The 21,351-nt window shown below is 42.5% G+C and overlaps 1 protein-coding gene and 1 long non-coding RNA gene across 8 annotated transcripts in view; one reads left to right on the top strand and one right to left on the bottom strand.

Annotated features, from left to right (window-relative positions):
- RAD51B (RAD51 paralog B) overlaps window positions 1–21,351 on the bottom strand; it is a 557,996-nt gene that overhangs the window by 42,322 nt on the left and 494,323 nt on the right. For all 6 annotated transcript variants that reach the window (XM_057731230.1, XM_057731228.1, XM_057731233.1 and 3 more), the window contains one exon: window positions 9,277–9,380. In XM_057731230.1, coding sequence (XP_057587213.1) covers window positions 9,277–9,380 — 104 coding nt within the window. The remainder of the gene's footprint in view (window positions 1–9,276; window positions 9,381–21,351) is intronic.
- Window positions 14,964–21,168, top strand: LOC130851234 (uncharacterized). Of its 2 annotated transcripts, none has more exons than XR_009053146.1 (4): window positions 14,964–15,097; window positions 19,181–19,314; window positions 20,600–20,722; window positions 21,030–21,168. It is a non-coding gene; the product is annotated as an uncharacterized LOC130851234 (long non-coding RNA). The 2 variants fall into 2 exon arrangements; XR_009053147.1 differs by having other exon boundaries at window positions 18,934–19,314.

The following is a 21,351-nucleotide window of genomic DNA, read 5'->3' as shown; positions in this document are numbered from 1 at the left end:
CGAGGATTCAGAAAGTAGGCAGTGGGTAGGGCCACTGTAGCTTGGCTCTCCAGAGGTGTTCTCAAAATCATGGTCCCTTTGGTAACAATAAAACAAGGGTCCAAGACTCAAGCACACATGTTCTTTGTCCTAGATGCCAGGACGCTTAAGCTCTGCCAAGCCAAGAAGGGAAATTTTCAGAAAGAGACCCTCTGTGGAAAAATCTCTGCTTCAGGCATTTGAACTCTAAGGCAGTTGCCAGGAGCCACTGACTGATTTAAAAATCCAGGGAAGGTGACTGGAAGGGTGGGTGTAGAGAGAGGAACCACAGGGTAGGAGGAGGGCTGAGGGAAGGAAGGAGTGAGTATGTCAACTGAAAATCCCAAATTATTTAGATCAGCAGAAATCAGGCAAGCTCAACGAGTTATGTTGCAGTTGACAACCGATTACGCATTAGATAACATTTAGCATATCATAAAACGTTATGGTAACACAATCGGACTTACATATATTCAAACCCAATGCTAGAGACATACTTGATTCGTTTTCCCTCACACTTTCATCATGGAAATCCTTTGCCTGCTTCCCATGCCCCTACACCTAATTTCACAAGCCATTAAGATGTCAGAAGGGCCTGAAGCCCCACCTTGTGCGCTGCTCCAATTAGGCTGAAATTCAAACCAGCATCGAACCATGCTGCGATCCTCACAGCCACGGATGACCCCTGGGAGAGAAGCAGAGGCCACAGGCCCAGGCCGTGCCCCACCCCAGGCAGGCATACTCCCCCCCTCCATAGCAACCAGACGGCGAATTCTCCAAGTTGGACCTGCTTGGGCCACATATGTGACAAGCTGTGTTTTTCAAATCATTTACACAGACTGGGCAAGGAGTATTCTGAATCAGTCACAGGCCAGGAGTCAAGAGCCAAATAATGGCAAGAGCAACAGAAAAAAGCAAGAAGCAGCCCATCATCTCCTTCCTAATGTCCCTGCCCCAGAGTGAGAAGTGCTGTTCTAGTATGTAATTCAGTAAGCTTTGGAGGTAAGCTAAAGGACATTGAAGGTCCAGTCATCCTCAGGGAGAAATCAGAGAGAAAGAAAATAAGGACTATTCATTGTAAGCCAAAAGAATCACCACTAAGTCAAGCCTTCGTTTTCCAGCATCTCACTTTATTCCTAAATTAAAAATAAATTCCTGCATCTCAGACAACATGGTATAGCCAAAAACAAACAAAAAAACACTTAAGCTCTGGAGTTAACACAAACTTGGTTTCAAATCTCAATTCTACTACTGGATACACATTATTTATCCTCTTAGCTTGGATAAGATCTATGCTAAAGGGTTGTTGTGGGGGTTAAAGGAAAAATGCATATGGAATTATCAAATATGATACCCACAAAGGCAGGTGCTCAGTAAAGGCTAATAACCCCCTTTCATTCCTGGAAATAAAAGAGGCTTTAAATTAGTGTTGCCTGGAGCACTAGAACGGAGAAAGGATGTTCTTCAATACCAAATAGTGGGACTCCAAGATGGTAGGAAGTGGGTCCCCTCACGGGCTACCTCCTGCCTCCTTTCCTCTCTCTGTGCCACTCTGACTTTTCAAACTAAAGATGCAAAGACTAAAAAATATAACTATAAAGCTTCTCCCATGCTGAGAAGACCAGACACACAAAAGACCAGAGAACTCCAGTTCTCCCAAACCATCACACACCTTTAGCCTATGAAGACAGGCATAGGAAACCCAAGATTATAAGGGTGACCTTCCAAGAGCACAAATCACCGTTTGCAGGAGAGGGGCAGAGAAGTCAGCCCTGTTTGCACGATGGTGTCTGTAAGTCATGCAACTGGGAAGTCCACGTTCATGGTGAAGTTCAACTTGGAAAAAGTCACTTATTCACATGTCTGGGCTCAAGAATTTAAAATGCCGACTTTTATCTGGTAATTCATTGCAATGTGGGGTGGGATGGTGCCTTTCAAAAATATTTTTCTGTAGAGTTCTGTAGAACCTTTTTATGAACCACTGAAAGTCGGAAGGAATATAAATATCACATTGTCTGCAAACCTAGGAATTTGACTGGGTTGGGGACTTTTTTGCCCAGAGTTTTCCTGCTAAAAGTCAGCAAAGTGAAAATAGCAACAGATTAGAAGTTAGGAGAATTTAATTCCAGTTCCATTTCTACTGTGTACTAGTTGTGTGACCCTGAATAAGTCACCCCTAATTGCTCACCTTCCAATGAAGGGACAAGAATAGAGAGTGGGTCTGAGGACCACCCCTGTGAAAATCACTGGAAGTGCTTGCCCTCCCTGAGTGGTCACTGGGGGTGGGGCCTGGGAATCTTCATGGTTAGCAGACACCTGGGATTCTTTCGTTCACTGTAGTGGACAATCACTGGATAAGATGATTCCTAGAGGGCATCTCAGGTGGGACACTGCCGTATTCTAAATGCTTTCGTTCTAGTGAAAGTGCTGGTTCATGTGTAAATCAGTTTATAGTTTATGTAGATAGTGAATCCTTCTCTCCCCTTTGCTTTTCTAACCAAAGATGTTGCCGCATTTTCTTCTCACTCACAGCTAACCAACCAAGGCTAAAATACAACATCCTGTCCAACCTTCATTTTCAAATGGGCCAAATAAATGTCAGCATCCTTGATTTCCAGGTCACTGCCTTGTCCAAGAGATCTTGTAGCTGTTTCCTATTTTGTTTCCCTAGCCTGACAATGAGTTCTTCAGTTTGGTTCCAAAGCCCTGCGTCTCTCCTACTTCCTCCAACAGCTGAGATTTCTCTAGAAATCTCTCATTCACCTATTTGCCCTGATTTACTTAGCAAGTTAGAACTGGGAGGGTAACTGAATAAGGAGATTTGGTACCAGACAGTGTGTAAAAATAAAACTAGTCGGAGCTGGAGGAGAATGACGGAGGTGACAAAATACTGGTGAAATGAACGGCTTGTCACAGGGGAAGTCACCTAGACACTCAGTGACTGGACCGCTCACCCAGCCCCTGACAGTCAGAGACCTTGATCCTCAAAGAGAGAAATGAGGACATGTGCTAAGTCTTCTATAAAAACAAATGTATTCAACTTACAGCAGTATTCTTTATTCACAAACACATCCTTTCTACTTTTTGGTGTTAAATTACCTTATCCTTTTTAAAATGGTGGTAACAATTAGTTTTGCAACTCTGCGTAGAAAACATAGACATTTAAAACTCTACGGTGGTTCCCCAACTTTTGCTTTAGCTTCATTTTTATTTGAACTTTTATGGACCTCATGTGGCTCAAAATCTCCTAGAACATGGGCTCTCTCTCTCAGCAGAGGTATGCGGTCTATCACAGCCAAAGCATGTGAAAGGGGCACCCCCATCAGAAGCATGGGGACTGCAGTGCCAGTGCATTTTTAACTGTCAGTTTCCAATGGGACCTCTTCAAGGGAAAGTTTTCTCTGCTTGAGGCCATTCAGAAGCAGTGATTTTTGGAGCACACTGACTTTTTTCAAAGGGAGTTGGAGTTTTTTTGTAAGTGGTGGGAAAGGTATTGATATTCTTATTTTGAACGTGGAGATAGAAACAGGAAGTGTGCCCTTAGGTGCCTGAGTTACCCTTTCTCAGTCACAGCCTGTCTTTCTGCTCTGTGAGTCTTAGTTCACTGTATTCATTTGCTGTTACTGCAAACGTTCAGGTGGGATTTCCTCAGATTTTAATACACTTACTTGGTGACGTAAGAAAAGAACCCTTTTAAAAGTCCCCATTTTGGCTTCCCCTTTTATACATTCTCCCAGTCTCTCAATACCTGTTAGAGCACTTCTGATGGAAGAGTGGGGGGCAGTGGGTTAGATTTCACACTTGAGGGACTCCGAAAAGGGAGGGAACGTTTATACTCTGGCTGGATCAAGTCACCAAGAAAAAAACAAAGTCTCTTTGCCTAAGAAAAGCAGATGAGCTGGGGCAGAAAACAAGCGAACACATGCGATAAATGCCCTGGAATCACTTTACAAAGGTAGAGGCGTACATAAAAATCTACGGCTTACATCAGGTAAAACACCATCTCCCATGTCTGTCTTTGTTTCGGTGAATATGGATATATGTTTGACATTCTTGCCCCAAATCTGCCCTTTAGCTTATCTAAGAGAAATGATTTATCATCTTTTCCTTAGTTATTCAGTCCTTCATTAAGCCTTTCCAACCACAGAGAGGAGAACTTAAGACCTGTGGAAGGCAGCAGCAAAGATTTCTTATCCTTCCCCTCGGCCAAAGTCCCCAGGCTGCCTGTTCTCTGAGAGCAGCTGCAGAACCCCTCCCTCGCTCTGCCTGGGTCTGTGTTTAGGCCTCTGGGTTGCTTACACAAAGGAATTCCAACTAGGATTTCAAGGGAAGCCTGGCTCCCACTCTCCCACAGCTCCCAGCAGGCTGGTTCTGCAAGAAGATATTCCTGTATTCAGTATTCTTGTGGTATTTCTATGGAAGTATCTGCTTGAATTACAAGGTCTGATGCTGACCTTTTAAAATGACAATTACTAATACTTTAAAGGAACTCTGGCACTGCAAAACTCAAATCCTGGGGGGAAGAGTGATTCTAAATAAGCAGTACGCACCTTCTTCCTCAAGACTATGTTCACGTATGGATGCAAGAAATTTGTTTCTTTCTTTTTCTTTTTCAGAATGCACGCATTGAAAGTGTTAAGTGTCAAGCATTTGCCTTGCCTCTGAGGGCACGCAGCTAGGATTGAGTCACAGCCTTCAAGGGGCTCATGATTCAGGTTTCGCAAATGCAAGACTAGAGACAGATGCTAGATTCAACGGTGGGCAAGACTGAGGGAAGAGGGGCAGATCAGGGCTGCAGTATTACAAAGTCTTCACAGTGACGGTGCTTGAGGGTTTTAAGTCACAAAATGGATACTGAGTGAAGAATTACACCACCAGAAAGGAAACACTAAATACTTCCAAGATGCAAAACCACCTCGGACTTAGAGAAAAGCCTAAGAATTCAAGTAAGAGTCAAGAGGTGGAGTAACAGCGCTGGTCTTGTCAACAATTGACTGGGTACTTTGGGCTCCTCCCTCCAGTGTTCTGTAACTCCAGGGTGCCTTCTAAGTAGAAGATGAAAATATTATTATAAAGACCATTTAAATAAACCTCCTATACGAAAAAGTCACCTCTCTCCAATTTGTTGAAATAAGAGAGTCATAATATTTATTTCATCGAGGGGGTGTGAAGCTTAGTTGGGATTCATTTACTTCATTACTCCTTCCAGGGCACTTAAAAATTTATATAATCCCATATGTGGTTTGTACGAGCAGACTTCATGAGGATCTGATGAGAAATAGTATGACTATTTCATCAAGTTTTTTCATCATTCTTTCAAGTATAACCACCCTCATTCTCACTTTTCCAGTCCCTCGTTACAAGGTACCTGGCCACTGTGAGAGCTGCCCAAAGGGAGTCCTCAGCCCATTCATTCTGTGTGCTACCGCCTCACTCATCACCATAGAACCTTCCTTTTGCTGCAGTGCCCGCCACCTCCTCTACACCCACGGGATGCACGATGCTGGTACAGAATGTACTCTTCACGTGTTGATCGATTTCCCCAAGTAGCCTGTGAACAACTACAGGACGTCAACTTACACTTTGAATCTCTAGCATCTTACACAGTAACTGGCAGAGGAGAGGTGATTCAATAAAGGGGTGTCGAAGGACTGTGTGCACAAACCCTCTGCTCCTGCTGGAAGGCAAATCCCAGCCTGTGTCTTCTGAGCACGTGATGTGCCCTCCTGCTTCTCTTCTTTGGATGTTCATCCTCACCGCCACATCTTCCCTTTCCTTTCTCACTCACCTAATGTGATCTATTTAAGGCAGAGGTTTTCAGCCTTGGCCGCACAGTAGAATCGCTGGGGGGAGCTTTATAAATAAAATAAACACTGACGCCTGACCCCACCAGCAGAGATTTTGATTTATTTGGTTGGGGTGCGGCCCTGCTGTTGGTATTCTGTAAATGCTCCTGTGGTGAGTGGGAAGTGCAGCCAGACTTGAGAGACTATGATTTAAAGTGATACTCAGGTCCCACCTTCTCCTGAAAAGATGAATGTGCCTCTGATGAGTTTACCTTCCTCTGGCTTCAATGCAGCTACTGTTTTAACCACTTATTAGATCACAAATCAAACACTGCCTGTGACAGTATCTCAGTATGAGTTTGTTCTTTAACTCACACACTGCATTTTGGTTCATCTCCCATACTAGACGGGAAGAACCCTGAAGGCAGGAACTGTGTCTTCTACTTCTTTGCATCCCCACGCCATGCATGTGGTGGGCCAAAACATACTTTTGATCATTTAAAACAAACAAACAAACAAACAAACCCCAAACACCTAGTAGAGGCCATTTTAATTCTACTCTAAGGATATGTCTTTGGTAAGAATAAAAATGCTGCAAAAAGGGTGGGGCTGGACTGAAGCAGAGGAGGGAAAGAGTAAATAAAAGTCAAATGGAAAAAAAGCTAAATTAGTCCAAAAGAAAATGTTTCCCAGCTTCTGAAGAGGGTTTTTTTGCAACCCTGAAGCAGAATAAACAAGAGAATTAACTTGGCTTGTGCCCTGATAAGGAGATTTCTTTCTTGGTTATATAATTTTACAAAGTTTCCAGGGTGTAAAGAAAATAATCACCCGGGGAGGACTCCTTGCCTTGGACTATACAATTCAGCTCTCGGGTTCATCGGCTCGCAGATCTGTTCAGCCTGACCTGACCCCCTTTCAGCCCTGTGGTCTCAGACTAAGCCTCACATTCAAGAGCCCTGTTGTAGAGCTCAATGTCACAGAAAGGGGATAAAACATAATCCTTATTCCATAACCTTGATCCTTTGGTGTAGTGGCCTCTGCCTGCGCATTGGGAAAAAAAAAAAAAAAAAAAAAAAGCTATCCTGGTATCTTCCCCAAGTGGCTGGTGTTCCATGGGTCTGCCCACCCTAGAATGATCCAGGCAAACTCTCCTACAAAATTGTGTGAAAAGGAAATATTATCTGGTGCAATTACCTTAAAGGGTAGCTTTAAAGTCTTGTTTTGTGCACATATCCCAGAAAAGGTTTATATTCGTATGGCTTCTCTACTTTATCATGAAGTAAGACCACAGGAAGGACTCAGTGAATCACTAGGTACACCCTCTGCTAAGCAGAGATAAGGTCATCAGATAGAGATGTGTTTCTATGTCAACTTTTATCCTAGTTGTTAAGCCACAAATTTAACAACTGGTCCCAAAAGGCACGCACATTTCTACAGATTAATTAAATGTACATTCTTTTGCCTGCATTGACCATGTTAACACTGGTCATATTTTACTTTAATTTCTAATTATTGTTCGACACATGATTCAAAGACATTTAACTTCACTCTTGATTGATTAGTAGTGATAGTAACAACTTGTCCTTTGTAGATGAAGGTAACACGTGACCCATCTAATAGGATATGAGTTGATACACTGTCACTGATCTATCCATGCTTTGCTCCCTGTTCTTCTCGTGACTAGTGGCCTGCATTTGACCTTATGAGCCAAGAACCAAGAGCCTTCAAAATCCTCCAGTTACCAAAGATACACACAATGATAGCATGTGTCCTACCAGCTACTTCCCGTTGACACTGACAAAATGGAAATGACTGGTTAATTTACTAAAACAAAAGGAAAAGAAAAATGTGGCTCTAACTTCATTTACTAATAAATGCTAACTAGAATTAGTAAAACTAGGATCTGGGAACCTGGAATCCATGGTCATATAGAATAAACTGAATCATAAAAGCAGTGTGTACCATCTAAAATCGAAAACAGAGGTAAAGTGTAAGTTTTCAAGGTGTGAGGTGAAGGACCCATGAAAATGAATGAAATCACAAGGAATTTTGCTTCCTCAAATTAGAGTTTAGGTAGTAGTGCTTGACAATCCTTAATGAAACCCCTGATAGCTGCAGACAGGGTTTATTTAACATGATTTATAACTTAAGGTACAAACCAAAGGCCATTAGGTTCTATAGGAACATTTTTGAATGTGTTCCACTGAACAAGAAGTAATTGGATTTAGAACCCAGGATACTTAAATCATCAGGGAAAAGGTATCACTGAGGTAATGAGCACGTCAGGGCCTGAAAACTCAAGAATGTTCCCCTAAGTGAAAACAAGCAGCTCTATCTTCTCAGAACATGGCTGACTCAATCATCCAGCAGGAATGTTATTTACACAGTCCCAAGCAAACTGAGAAGAATCTTCTGGTCTGTAACCAAGGGCACTCAGAAAGTTATGTCTGCAACAGGCAAAGGCTCATGTTTTTGATGATTCCTGACTTCTTGAAAAAGAGCCAGTTTACCTAATGCAGGTAAAGGTCAACAACTCCCTTCCTACCACTTTCCCCTGAAAGGACCACCAGCATGATATTTCATGCCTCTTTACTTAATAACTTGGATTTGTTACATATTTAGCAAGATGGGCAAGTCTGGATTCTGAATTCTGCTCCATTTGACAAATCAGAATAGTCACCTTGTCTTCTTCTTCCTCCCACTTGCAGGAGAGGTCGTGACGGAACCTGGTCCACACAGCAGGATAAAGTTGAGGTCAGACATCAGGAAAAGTAAACTTTCTAATTATGAAACATTTTACCAAAGAGGTCAGACTGTGGTGTCCCTTTCTTTGGAGTGGGAGGGGAGATGTAGAAAGTAACCTTTCTGGATGGAAGCCGGTACTTCTCACTTGAGTCCAGGATAGACAACATAAACAGAGAGCTCTCAGAGTCATCAGTCTCTTGGATAATCTCTGGCATCATTCAGTACTTTAATCTACTGGTTTATGACTTAATGCAAAAGTACCCAGGATCTGGGGAAAAGTTTATACACGTAACAGAGTCTGTGTGGCCTAGTTATTTCAAAACATACTAACTTCAAGAAAAAGCACCATCATTATTGAATCTGTACACAAATTATCCAACCCTCTACAAATACCAGCTGAGAGAAATGATCATTCATTCACCCTGTAGAGGTAGAGAGTTCGAGATGCCGAGGGGTGTAGACCTCGGTCATTTACAAGCTATTGGCAAATATGAGGGGGCAAGCTGATTCTCTATTTTTATATTTTCTCCTTGTGTGTACCTTATCTCCCCACTTTATTAGAACGGCTACCGAGGCAGGCAGGGAGGCTGGTTTCTTTACCCACCTTCTGACAGTGTTGGCCCAGGACAGACGGCATGACCAATGCTTTCAGAAGAGGAACACTCAGACTGCTAGTACATCTTGCTCCCTGATCTTGACAGTCAGAGAACATTGTCAAAGCACTCACCTGTCTTCTCCCTGAGCCAAGGTACTGGAGAATCAGCCGGGTGTTCACACTGTGACTCCAGGTGTTTCCTAGCGCAGCTGTCACACAGCTGGGTCCAGAAGTACCTGAAACGAAACAGGGCAAAACCATGATGACGGACACCCTATCTTGTCGTGGTTTTTCACAGAAAGTCACTGCTTATTGCTCAGAGAGTAGTTGGGGGCCCAGGTCATTACCACAAAAGTTGATGAAGGAGAGAAGGAAGAGAGGGGTTAAGGAATATGACACTAAAAAGAAAAACCAGCATGGGTTTCCTTCAGCCTCAGTGAAAGTAACCACCACTGGGCTCAGAGATAACAAGAGTTACATATCAATAAGAGGTTGCATTGCAAGGCAGCTTGGAGCCATTGCTAATAGTAAATCAGGCCACTCAACATCCATGGCAGGAAAGCATAACCCTCCCACACAGAATAAGAGCCGGCTATGAAATTTAGTTTAATAGAGTTGTAAGGCTTCTTCAGCTTGATGAGAGTCTTAATTCAATTTTCCTTATAGAAATGGTGGCATATGTATATAAAATTCCTTTGCCTTTCCAACCGCTGAACACACATGCACCCAGAAGAGGAATCTGGAAGATCTCACCATTTCATATCTAATCTGTATTAGACATTCTTATCCCAAGAGAAACATTCTTTCACCTTCTAAGACTTTCCTATAAGGGGGAGGATCTGAAGTAAACTTTATCTGAGTTTCTCATCTACACCAAGTTGTACTTCAGCTACTCTCTGACATCTCCAGGGCTTCACTGATCTCTCTTGACATCACCAGGAGGAACCCATTTCTGCACTCCTCCTCCTCTTCTGTGTTAGACGCAGGCTCGCAAGTCCTACCACTTAGAAACCAGCTCCCACTATCATATGTAGCACATCCTGAGGTCTCCTCCAGACTCCTGTGCTCACTTTGGCCCTGGGCCACGAGATGAGTCTTAGCCTAAGGAGGCGTAGTGGGACTTGCAGTTTGCCTTGTATCCTCAAGATGCCATCTCTTTCCAATGAGGAGACCAAGTACCAAAAGGCTGAAGTCCACTGAATCAGCTAAAGCAAAATGAGATCTTGAGTTTCTCATTTGTTGCCTGCTCAGAGCATCATCTGATTTTCACCCCTCTGTGTGGAACAGGAATTGGTCCTCTTTTCTGGCTCAGCATCTTTCGGGATGGTCTCCCTACTTTGTATGGTCTTAAGCTCCTGGGCTCAAATACAGCAACAGATGAATGGGGTTCAGTGGTTCTAGGCTGGAGGTGATTCTGTGGGTAACGCCTAGGTGGGAATGCTATGGTGTCTAGAGGGTAGAGGCCAGGGCTGCTGCTAAACATTCTGTGATGCACAGGCCAGTCCCCACAACAAAGAACTATCCAGCCCCAGACACAGTAGTGCCAATGGTGAGACCCTGTGGGATAGAAAAAAACAACCATATATTTTCTCTGGTTCAAGCAGGTACAGGAATGAATTGGATGGCATCAACATCCAGGGCCTCCACAAGCCTGGCAATTTCAGTGTGAGGGAGAATTCAGCGAAGGAAAGAATAAAATTTAGGGCAACCTTGGTTCATCATGCACACAACTCAAAACACACACATGCATTAGTTTGAAAACAAATAATCTAGACTGTGCTGATCTGATCACACCGCTCCCCTAACACTCTTCCACAGTCCTCGTGCCTGGGAATACAATACTAACTTCTGAACTAGGTGTTCTGAATGCTTTGTCGTCTGCATCTGCTTCTCTCTCTGGCCCCATTTCTCTCAATGGATGGCCCCGTAACCTCCTGACTTCTCTGTCCCCTCCTCCATGATTTCTTGTCAGCAGTTGATAAAGCTTTCCTCTCTTCCAGCATCCAATATACTGGCCTCTTTTGCTTCTCCTTGCACCAGCCATGTTAAGTATTCCTTTTCCTTCTCTGCTTTTCTTCTCCCTCTCTCCTTAGTTGTGGGTGGACCTCAGGGAGTTGGCCATGACCAGTTTTCTCCCCAACACCCACCTGCCTTCAGTGGCTGGGAAGGTGATGTACATTAATGAAGAGGCCAGGTGTCTGCATCTTAACACATAGAAAGTTTTCACTACCACAAAGAAATGTACTCTCTTCCATTTTTCTTGAAATACATGACCCTCTCAGTCTGTCTTTCATTTCCCTCTTTTTGATAGAGGCACATTAACAGAGAAGTATTTTCTGCTTTAAGAAAACCAACACTGCAAGGGCACTAGCCACTGGTATTCCTTTTTCTTACAATTTTACAAAACGGCTTGGTTGAGATAATTCACACATCATACAATCTACCCATTTAAAGTGTACCGTTCAATGATTTTTACTACATTCAGAGTTGATCAACCATCACTACAATCAACTTTGGAACATTTCATCACCCTGCAAAAAAACTCCATATCCCTTAGTCATAAGCCTCCAGCCCCTCTTTCCTGCCCTGCAGCCCTAGGCAATCATTAATCCACTTTTCGTCTAATATTAAGTGTTAGGAGATCACGGAGAGTCGTGGAGACTGTGGTGAATTAGACAATTCACCTGTGATCTCAAGGGGACAGCCCCTGTCCAGCTCCAGCTGTTGCCGTCACATGGCAATATGAGGTCACGGTTAGCCACAGCTTTGGATCTTTGAATTTTTAAAATCAATACTTTAAGTACAATCTTCTGATTGGAAAATGTTGGTTTATTTAAAAAATTGTTAAAACACATAAATAAACATGCTGATGAGCCACATATGACTCATTCTCCCCAAGCTTGCAGTGTCTGCTCCATACGGCATGTCCTCACTGTTGACAAGGATGACACCTCCAGGTGGATGATTTCTAAGCCTTTGTCTCAACTTCCCACCTCAGCACTTGTTCCCCATTTTCAACCACAAGATCTGCCGGCCTGACATAATGAATTTGGGCACCATAAATTCAGTATCTTCAAATCGAGCTCATCTCTTCCTGTATAAACTGACAACTCCTTTTTTGGCTTTCCAGTTCATCTGGTTTGAAACCTCAGTTCCATTTAAAAATTTCTCCCTCGCCCTTGCTTCTCAATTCCAATAAACAGTGAGGTCAGACTGATTTCACTGTCAAGTCTCACCTACATCCATTCATCCCACCCCAACCTAGATCAGACCCACATTAGCTTTCACCTGGGGATGGCCGCTGTCGCTTTCTCCCTGCTCTGCATGCTCCATCAGTTTCTCCCTACGAGAGCATCCTCTATTCTACTGCCCGATAAATCTCCCCAAGCACACATCTAAGCGTGCTGCCCTGCCACTTAGGACCGGCCTGCTCCAAAGCTTTTGGTGGCTCCCAAGTGCCTTTAAAGAGTTCTACATGCCTAAGATTTGCACTCTTGCAGCTGCGCCTGACCTGCCTCTCCACACTTCTTCCCTCCATCCCACTTCATAAAGACTCTGCTCCAATTTAATCACTCCTTCCCCATGTCCCCTCCACACCTGAATGCCTCTATGCCCATGCATCGTCTTCAACACCACTGCTTATACACCGCCTCCCTGATCATCACAGAAATACTGACTTCCTCCTCCAAATGCCCGTAATACTTTATTTTACTCTCTCACATTACTGCCATTTTCTATCCTGTGGTATACTACTTGTGTGCTTTTCTGACCACCCTTAATGTATATTTTAAGAGGGCCAAATCCAATCTGATTTATGCTAGTATGCCTGAATCACGAGGTCTGAGACCCAGAGGATGCTTCATAAATAGTGGTTAAATAGTCAATAAGTTATGCCTACTAAACTTTGAACCATGTTATATATTTGTTTTAGCAGATTCACATTCTTAATTCTATCTTGCTTAAGCCAAAATTAATAGATTTACATTTTTCAAACAAACTCTAGAAACTTGTTGCTTCAATGCCTGCTAAGTGAGCCTGAGTTTGAAAGTCTGCCAAGGAAGAGCTACATGTGAATAATCAGGAGTTGCTCGTTAGTTAAGCACTCAAAAAATGTGGTGGTGATACAACTGTCAGTGCTTCCCAGGTCCAGAAGATGTTTACAGGGGTCAGAGCCACAACTGGCCGGTAGCGGCTATTTAAAGAATTCCGTGTCCCTAAAGCAATGAAAACAGTATTAAAAAAAAGTACCCACATGCTTGGCTGCTTGTCAGACAGGTACGCTCGGGTCCTAACCAAGGGCCATGAGCGAAAATAACCAGAGAAAAGTTTCCAGTGGAAACCTTGAGTGGGTAAGCTTGAGGAGATACATCTTCAGCAGTGCTCACAAACATTACGCCACCATAAAAGCAGTAACAGCTGGGCCTTAAAAAGTTAAACGATAAGGAAAAACAATATTCTTAAAGTACTATAAACTCGGCACTAGGTAAACCCTTCAAATAAGGAGGGCTTACATCTTGTTTGTGCTTCATATCTTAGGTACATCTTTTTTGATCCTCAAAACCACCCTTTGAGGTAGGTAATATCATTATTCCTATTGCCAGACCAAGGCTCTAAGAGATTAAGTAATTCTCCCAGGGTCACATGGTTGGTTAATGACAGAGCTAGGATTCGAAACCAGGCTGTCTTTTTTTTTTTTTTTGGAAGTACAGTTTATTTACAAGGTTGTGTTAGTTTCAGGTGTATAGCAAAGTGATTCAGTTTCATATATATATATACATATATATATATATTCTTTTTCAGATTCTTTTCCCTTCTATAGGTTATTACAAAATATTGAGTAGAGTTCCCTGTGTTATACAGGTCCTTGTTGGTTATCTGTTTTATATATAGCAGCCATATATATGACTGGGCGTTAACCACTACTCCAATCAGCCTTTTCCAGGCTCATTATATCAAATAGCTGGCTACTCTGCCAGCCCGGGGCAGCGTGGGGAGGGGTGGGCAGCTGCGAAGGGCTCGAAGAGCCCAGAGGCCCATCTCTGGGAAGACACTGATGGAAGCATGCTGTGAGCATCTTATCAACTCATCTGAACTCTGTGTGTCACTCAGGCTTTACACTCAGCTTCCTTTGTTCTGATGTACAGCGATAACCCAGGGCAAGGGGTTTCCAGAAAGACTACGCATGCCCTGGCTTGGCAAGTTATTTAACCTCGCTCAACTGGCCCAGCAACTGGATTCATGCAAATCAGGTGGCCTGAAACTGACCCCCTCTGGTTGGAGGCTTAAAAAATCTGGTCAGGATTGAAAACTATTTTCACTTAATAGGGGTTTGAATATGGAAAAACAGTTGAAGGGTGGTTATAGGTGGTGGGATGGCTTGAGAAAGGGAAGTGGGGAAGCCCGTCAGTTACTATAAATTTCTAACTTTGTTTTCAACCAGAAAACTCAGAGTTGCCTAATGTCTTTTGACTTTTAAGCATTCCTTCGCGAGGGCTAGCATAAATGATCATTAATGCTATTTATGGGAAATTTAAGGTAGAAGGAATCTGCTTACTGGCTTTTCAGAAAAGGTGATTTTCTGCCCAATGACCTAATTGGTCAGGAAATAGATAAGTTAATCTTTTCTATGTTCATTTTAAGCAGAAGGTATAAAAATTGGGGCATTCTCTCCCTCTCTCCTTTTTGATGACTGTGATTTTTAGATCTGCCAAGGCAGTATGACTTCATTGTACTGGAATTTGGTTGATTCCAATACAAATAAAAAAATCAAATAAGTGAACTGGGTTTTGAAAATGTTTTCATTACTGGGGATTTTTCATTGCCACAGGATTGAGCTTGTAGAAGTATCTGCGTAAGCTACAGAGAAAAAATCTAATTTATTTACACTGAAGTCAGGTCTCTCTAAAAAGACTGGAGGAATATTCACACTCTACTCTCTCAGAGACACTTTGAGGTAAGTCAAAGCATGTTCTCTTCCTGTAATTTCTTACCATCTGTAAAATGTGAATAATAATTCTTGCTTCCTGGCAACCAAAGGTTCTTGGTGACCCTTAGATGAAGATACTTGATATGTATAAATGAGAGGAACAATGATGCTCAAACACTGAAGATGAAATTCTAGGGAGAAAAAAAGTTTATCATCACCTTCTACATTTTTTTATTCTCATAATAAGGAGGCTAGTAAAGTTCAGGAATGAAGTGGTTAAAACAACAGGGTTTGGATTCTGGAAGATCTTTCATGACTACTATCTTTGGATCCAATTCCTTACTCCTTTGGAGTGGGAGTTGGTTATGAAGGCAAATTTCTTACAAGGCAAGAAGCTCTGTACACAGGGTGTAGTCCTTGTGCAATCAGACTGGAGGAGGATAATCAGGTTGCTATGTAACCTTGACTTCCAAAAAGCTAATGGGCTTCTAGTACCAACTGGTGTCAGTATTCAGAAGGGGGCCCTTGGGGAGCTTTCAATGAGGAAGCTCCCTCTCTGAAAACATTTCAATTTATGACTCCTGTGCTAAGCATTTCTGAGAGGTCAAATTGAATCTCTAGTACATAACATAAAATTGTGCCCTGTAGCAAAAGGGTCAACTTTAAAAGACTAGACATTTCCATGTTAAAAAAAAAAAGAAATGTAAACAAAGCAATGACTCCCAGAATAGGAACAGAGGGGAAGGAGAAGTTCATGGTCTAAGAGGGCTGGATATTCTGGACATTCGGTCCCTCCTGCCCCTTCAGATGAAAGACAACTTATTGAGACTAGAAAGAGGAAATTTTTAAAAACGAAAAAGAGTTAAAATATTTACAAATGTTTTGAGTACTGAAATAAGTTCGGGGAAGGGAGTGGTGTGTTACCATTGGAGTTGACATTCTCTCTCTGATCTCTCATCGTCACATCCTGAAGCATGTTCTATATAATGCGTGATAGCATATGACTGGCTGCTGGCTGGAAGACAGGACCCTGGAGTTCTATTTCTGACTTAGCTGTGAGGTTTTTTTTTTTCTTTTTAAGCTCTTTATTGGAATATAATTGCTTTACACTTTTGTACCAGCTTTTGAGGTACACCAAAGTGAATCAGCTGTATGTATACATATATCCCCATATTCCCTCCCTCCCAGCTGTGAGTTTTTAATGAGGCCAGGTGGGAGAAGAGAGTGATGTGACAAAGACCATCAGAGCAGGCCTTGGTAATGACCAGTGACTTCACTTCTCTGAGCCTCAGTTTCCTCTCCACGACAAAATGATCTCAAAAGTTCCCGCCTGTCCTAAGAACTTTGAATCTATGGTACTTTAATGGTAAGAAATTGGTTCCTCATTCTGGACCTCACTTTTTCCAGGAAGTTTGAGAATGCTCTACTCCACATGCTGTCTTTGAACGTCTGTGCCCTACCCAGCACCCATTTAAGCCCGAAGAGAGTACAGACATGGGTCCTTTTCCTAAGAACAGATTTCTCTCCAGACTAGGGATTTTCTTAGCCTGTCCTACCTACTAAAACCTTTCGATGGGTAAACATGTGTTGGCCAGTGGCCAAGTCCCAGCAAACACAACTTCATAAGAACAAAGCTTAAAGATGGGAGTCTGAATGAGAGAGCAGGGATTAGAAAGGGATTATCATTCATTAAATTCAGTTTCTCCTGTTTATAACCAGGCCCATAGAAGTTGCTGAGCTTCAGCATATGTTTTTTTGTTGTTGTTGGGTCATTCATTTGAACTGGGGAAGTGACTGAGAATCTTGTTTAGCCCTAATAGAAAGATGAAGTAGGGAAATATTTAGATCTGCTTTTCCCCAAGTTTCCCAGGGTAGCCTAAGTTACTTCTGCTAGTGGATCATCAGCTCTTTTTCAATTTGATGCAGAAAGCCAGAATTTCAGCAACCCACATTGAACTCATATTGACTATAACAAGGGAGGAAGACTGCTGAGGATAGGGTATTTGAGAATAAGGATTCAAGATGACCTACAAGCTCCGTGAGGCCACAGGACAAAGGTATCATATACAAGTGATTGAGACAGGCTCACACATCTATCCTCTGGCAAAATTAATTTCCTTGGGGGCTTGTGCTTCACTAACTGAACCTGGGAACCAGCTGTATTTAGCATGTACACTACTTCCTCAGGTCTTTAAAATTGACAATGGTCTGTAGGTCAAGTTCCAACGGAAGTGATATTTCTGACCCAGCTCTATAAATAGAGCACTGGAAAAAACCCATCAGTTGCAAATGGCCCAGGGACCACACGCTATCTATTAAGTAAGTAACCACAGTGTCTGTGCTGCCATTTTAGATGAGAAAAAAAAAAACCTCGTTATTTATAATCTTCTGAGCCCTGAGATTCTCAAAATACTTTAAAGCTATTAGTCTTCTTTCAGATTTACAAATAAAGGACCTGAGGCATAAAACCACACAATAACTGCCTCAAGAGCACCTGCCCACTGAGGAAGGCCTTCGGCCGTTGTAAAGAATAAGACTGCTTCACTTTGGGAAAGCAGAAGACTGCATTCCCGGTGTCTCTTGGCTAGAGGTGAAAGAGGTGAATGCAGTTCAGTCTTTCCTTGCACAGCACACGCAGGGTGGTCCAAGTTTCAGTAAAACACTGAGGAAGGTAAGAAATGTAAGGAAGATAAGAAAAGGTGGGGTGATTAGAACCTTTGGATTTCAAGAGTTAGTGATGGAGTAACCCCCCAGAGTAGAAGGTAGAAATAGAGTTAAGCTAACCACTAGGATAGAGACTGCTTATGCGTCAGCACAAACTGCTCAAACAATTTCACTGGTTTTTTGTGTGGGGAGAAACTACTATAAGTTTCCCTTAGTCTCAGAGTGCTCATGTAAGTTATCATCCAACCAGGACGCTTTTGAAAATGAAACGGGGACATTTTAATAAGCGTATTGGCGGGACTTCCCTGGTGGCGCAGTGGTTAAGAATCTGCCTGCCAATGCAGGGGACAAGGGTTCAAGCCCTGCTCCGGGAAGATCCCACATGCCGCGGAGCAACGAAGCCCGTGCGCCACAACTACTGAGCCCATGCACTGCAACTACTGAAGTCTGTTGCCTAGAGCCCTTGCTCCGCAACAGGAGAAGCCACTGCACTGAGAAGCCTGCGCACTGCAAAGAAGAGCAGCCCCCGCTTGCCACAACTAGAGAAAGCCCACATGCAGCAACAAAGACCCAACACAGCCAAAAGTAAATAAATAAAAAAATTAAAAAAAAATAAGCATATTGGCATAACAGAGATAAATTGGGCTGTTCTGGGCAAACCAAGATGTATGGTCACCCTACAGAGTTATCTTGTAGGAAGTGTCCAGAAATCGGGATGAGGACGGTCACCTTACAAAAAACTGGTCATTCTAGAACCGTCTCATTTACCAACCAAAAGTTCTACAGAGGATACTGCATAGGACTTCTTTGCTATGTTTGTAGTGGCAGTCATGAGCGTCCTCAAAGACAGCTAGGAAAACAGGCTTGAGAAGAACAGAACTAGGGTGTCTGAACAAAAGAAGCAATCCCCCCCACCCAGCTCAGTTTCCAACCTCACCCAGGAGGCCATGTCCCTGAACACTTTCTCTGATAACACAGCTTTCCTCCTGGTACCCTCCATCTAAGGAAGAAAAAAAAAATCCTGAATGGTGGCCTGTAGCTAGGTCTCCTGACCTTTTGGAAAGAACTCTTTAATTAAAAATAAATTCACTCACTAGAGAAAACACATACTATCCTCAAGTAAATGCTGGCAAAATAAAACAAAGGAAACAAAACCCCACACATTTAAGGAAAGCTGAGACATTTTCTTTTCCATTTAGGCTTCATTCAGTGTAAGCCAGGAAGATGCTTATATGAAATGGGTTTTCTTCTACAACAACGTGTCCTGTCTGCTTGCTGGAAATCAGTGAATTCCTCAAATCGTGCCAATCAGCCATCGTGGTATGAGCTTTGCTTTTCTACTCTCACTGCAGAATCTGAGGATGCCACAGCTGGATTCTAGTAAGTCTTGTGTGCTATATCTGGTCATCACCTCATTTTCTGACCATTTGATTTTTTTTTTTTCAGGTGACTTTTTTTTTCCTGTCTGAAGCAGAAGGAATATAGCCAACTTATCCTGATTTCAAATTGTTTATAGTCCTGGCTGCTGGGAAAAAATCACCGTCAGATGTGTGCATTGCCTTTGGAAAAAGCTAAGAAGGGTAAAAAGTGGCATATCTTTTTTTTTTTTTTTTTTAAACACTGGCATTTGTATATTCTTTAAACTGTTTTTATTTGTTATTTACTTATTTTGTTTGTTTTTAAATTGGCATATCTTTTATTGGTCACGCTTCCTGGGGTGATTTAAACTATAGCAAAGTAACATTTGGTAGCTTTACATAGCCAAGGAATTAGTCTGGACAATGAATAAGCCAGGTGACAGCCCATTTGACTAAAGACCAAAGGAACACACTAATAGTCACAGGGTTTGCCTTTGGGAAGTCAGCTTACAAAGCAAACCCAGGACCAGGAGACAGGGGCCTTTCCTAAGGCCTCGGCTGATGCAGAATTGGGCCCAGGTAAGTCTGCTTCTGCTTCAGGCTGACACTGGATCGCTGGCTCTTTGCAAGAAATAAGGACAGAAAGGGAAAAGAAATACTGTGGTTTATCAAGAAATAAGTTCTTGAAAAATATTTCTGTGAAAACAGCAGTGGTTTAAAAAAAACTGTTAGTGCAGAAGGACATTTCAACTAAATACAATGTCTAATCCTGGACTGGATCTTGGATCAGGAAAAAAATATTGCCATGAAGGACATTATTAGGACACCTGGCAAAGTTTAAATATGGCAGGTATATTAGCTAATGGTATTATATCAACGCTAATTTTCTGGGTGAGATCATTGTGTTGTGGTTATGTCAGAGAAGTTCTTGTTCTTAGGAGATACGTGCTAAAATATTTGGGGATGAGGGTCATGATGTCTAAAACTTACTCTCAAATGGTTCAGCAAAGATAACAATAATAAATTAATATCATAAAAAATAAATTGACAACAATAATATGAGAGAGACCAAACAAATGTGGCAAAATGTTAACAGTCTAGGGGAAGGGTATGTAGGAGTTAACTGTACTTTCCTTGGAATTTTCTGTAGGTTTGAACTCTTTCTCTACCAGAAAAAAAAATTAGTGTGAAAATATAGGTTGGCCAACCCTAAGAGATGACTTGGGTCAGTGATATAAAGTCAGGACACAGGACTGGATCTCTGGAGAAATAACTAGGGCATTGTTTCATATGTGTGTTTATTCATCCAGAATCACCTAAACCGGGTAAAGCAGTTTTACAAATGCAGAGTCCTTGTCCCCATACCAAACCTAATGAATCAGGATCTCTGAGGGACGATGCCCAGAAGTCTGCATTTTCAAAATGCTCTCTCAGATCATCTGTATATACATTAAAGTTTGGGAAAAAATCACATATTAGGCATTTGTTGTTTTGCTTGTAACTGTAGGCTTCACAGACCCATGGACAGTCCATGTAATAGATGTCATGGATACACCTGCAGGAGAAAACCTCCACCTAGTATCTTGTGATATAGATCTGTATCCTTTTCATCATGGAAGACATCATTCTGGTGAATGCCCTTTGGCCTATTTCCCAAGCAGGATAGAGGAGAGATGTAAATGCTCTTTAGAAATGCCTTAATTCCTCTGGTTAGAGTGGTTGTCAGAGGAGTCACCCAAAACCCTAATTCAGAAAGTAGAGGAGGGGCAGCTGACAGCCTGGGGCATAAAACAGGACAGGGCTAGTGATGGGGCCCAGGTCCCCATGCAAGCAGAGACCCTCAGTAAGGTCCTCCTTCAGGCTCCTTGACCAGCATTTCTTCTAGACACCAAGCATAGCTCAGCTTTCACAGTTCAAGCTTCCCTTTGTTTCTTCAGTGAGAACAGGAACAGAAAGTAAAGAGAATGAAGTGGGACAGGAGACAGACGCCCCGAGGTACTCTGAAAACTCCAGAGACTGTAAGAGCATCCGATGAATCCAAGTTAAAGTGCATTAATAAATACTGCTTCCCTCAAACCCGCGACACTGTGTAATCGTCATTCCCATTTCATAGACACAGAGTTGACTTAACTATTGAAACCCACCTAGTCAGAGGCAGAGCCGTGGCCCGAGCCCAGGCATTCTATGACTTTCTGCTGTCCCAGCTGCCTCCCTTTTGGCATCCAGAGCTCATCATCGTGCGGAATGCTTTTAATTATC

This window comes from Hippopotamus amphibius, chromosome 4 (assembly GCF_030028045.1).
Source record: "Hippopotamus amphibius kiboko isolate mHipAmp2 chromosome 4, mHipAmp2.hap2, whole genome shotgun sequence".
Classification (NCBI taxonomy): Eukaryota; Metazoa; Chordata; class Mammalia; order Artiodactyla; family Hippopotamidae; genus Hippopotamus; species Hippopotamus amphibius.
The sequence above is the reverse complement of the archived record's forward strand: the minus strand, read 5'-3'. Positions and strand labels throughout refer to the sequence as shown.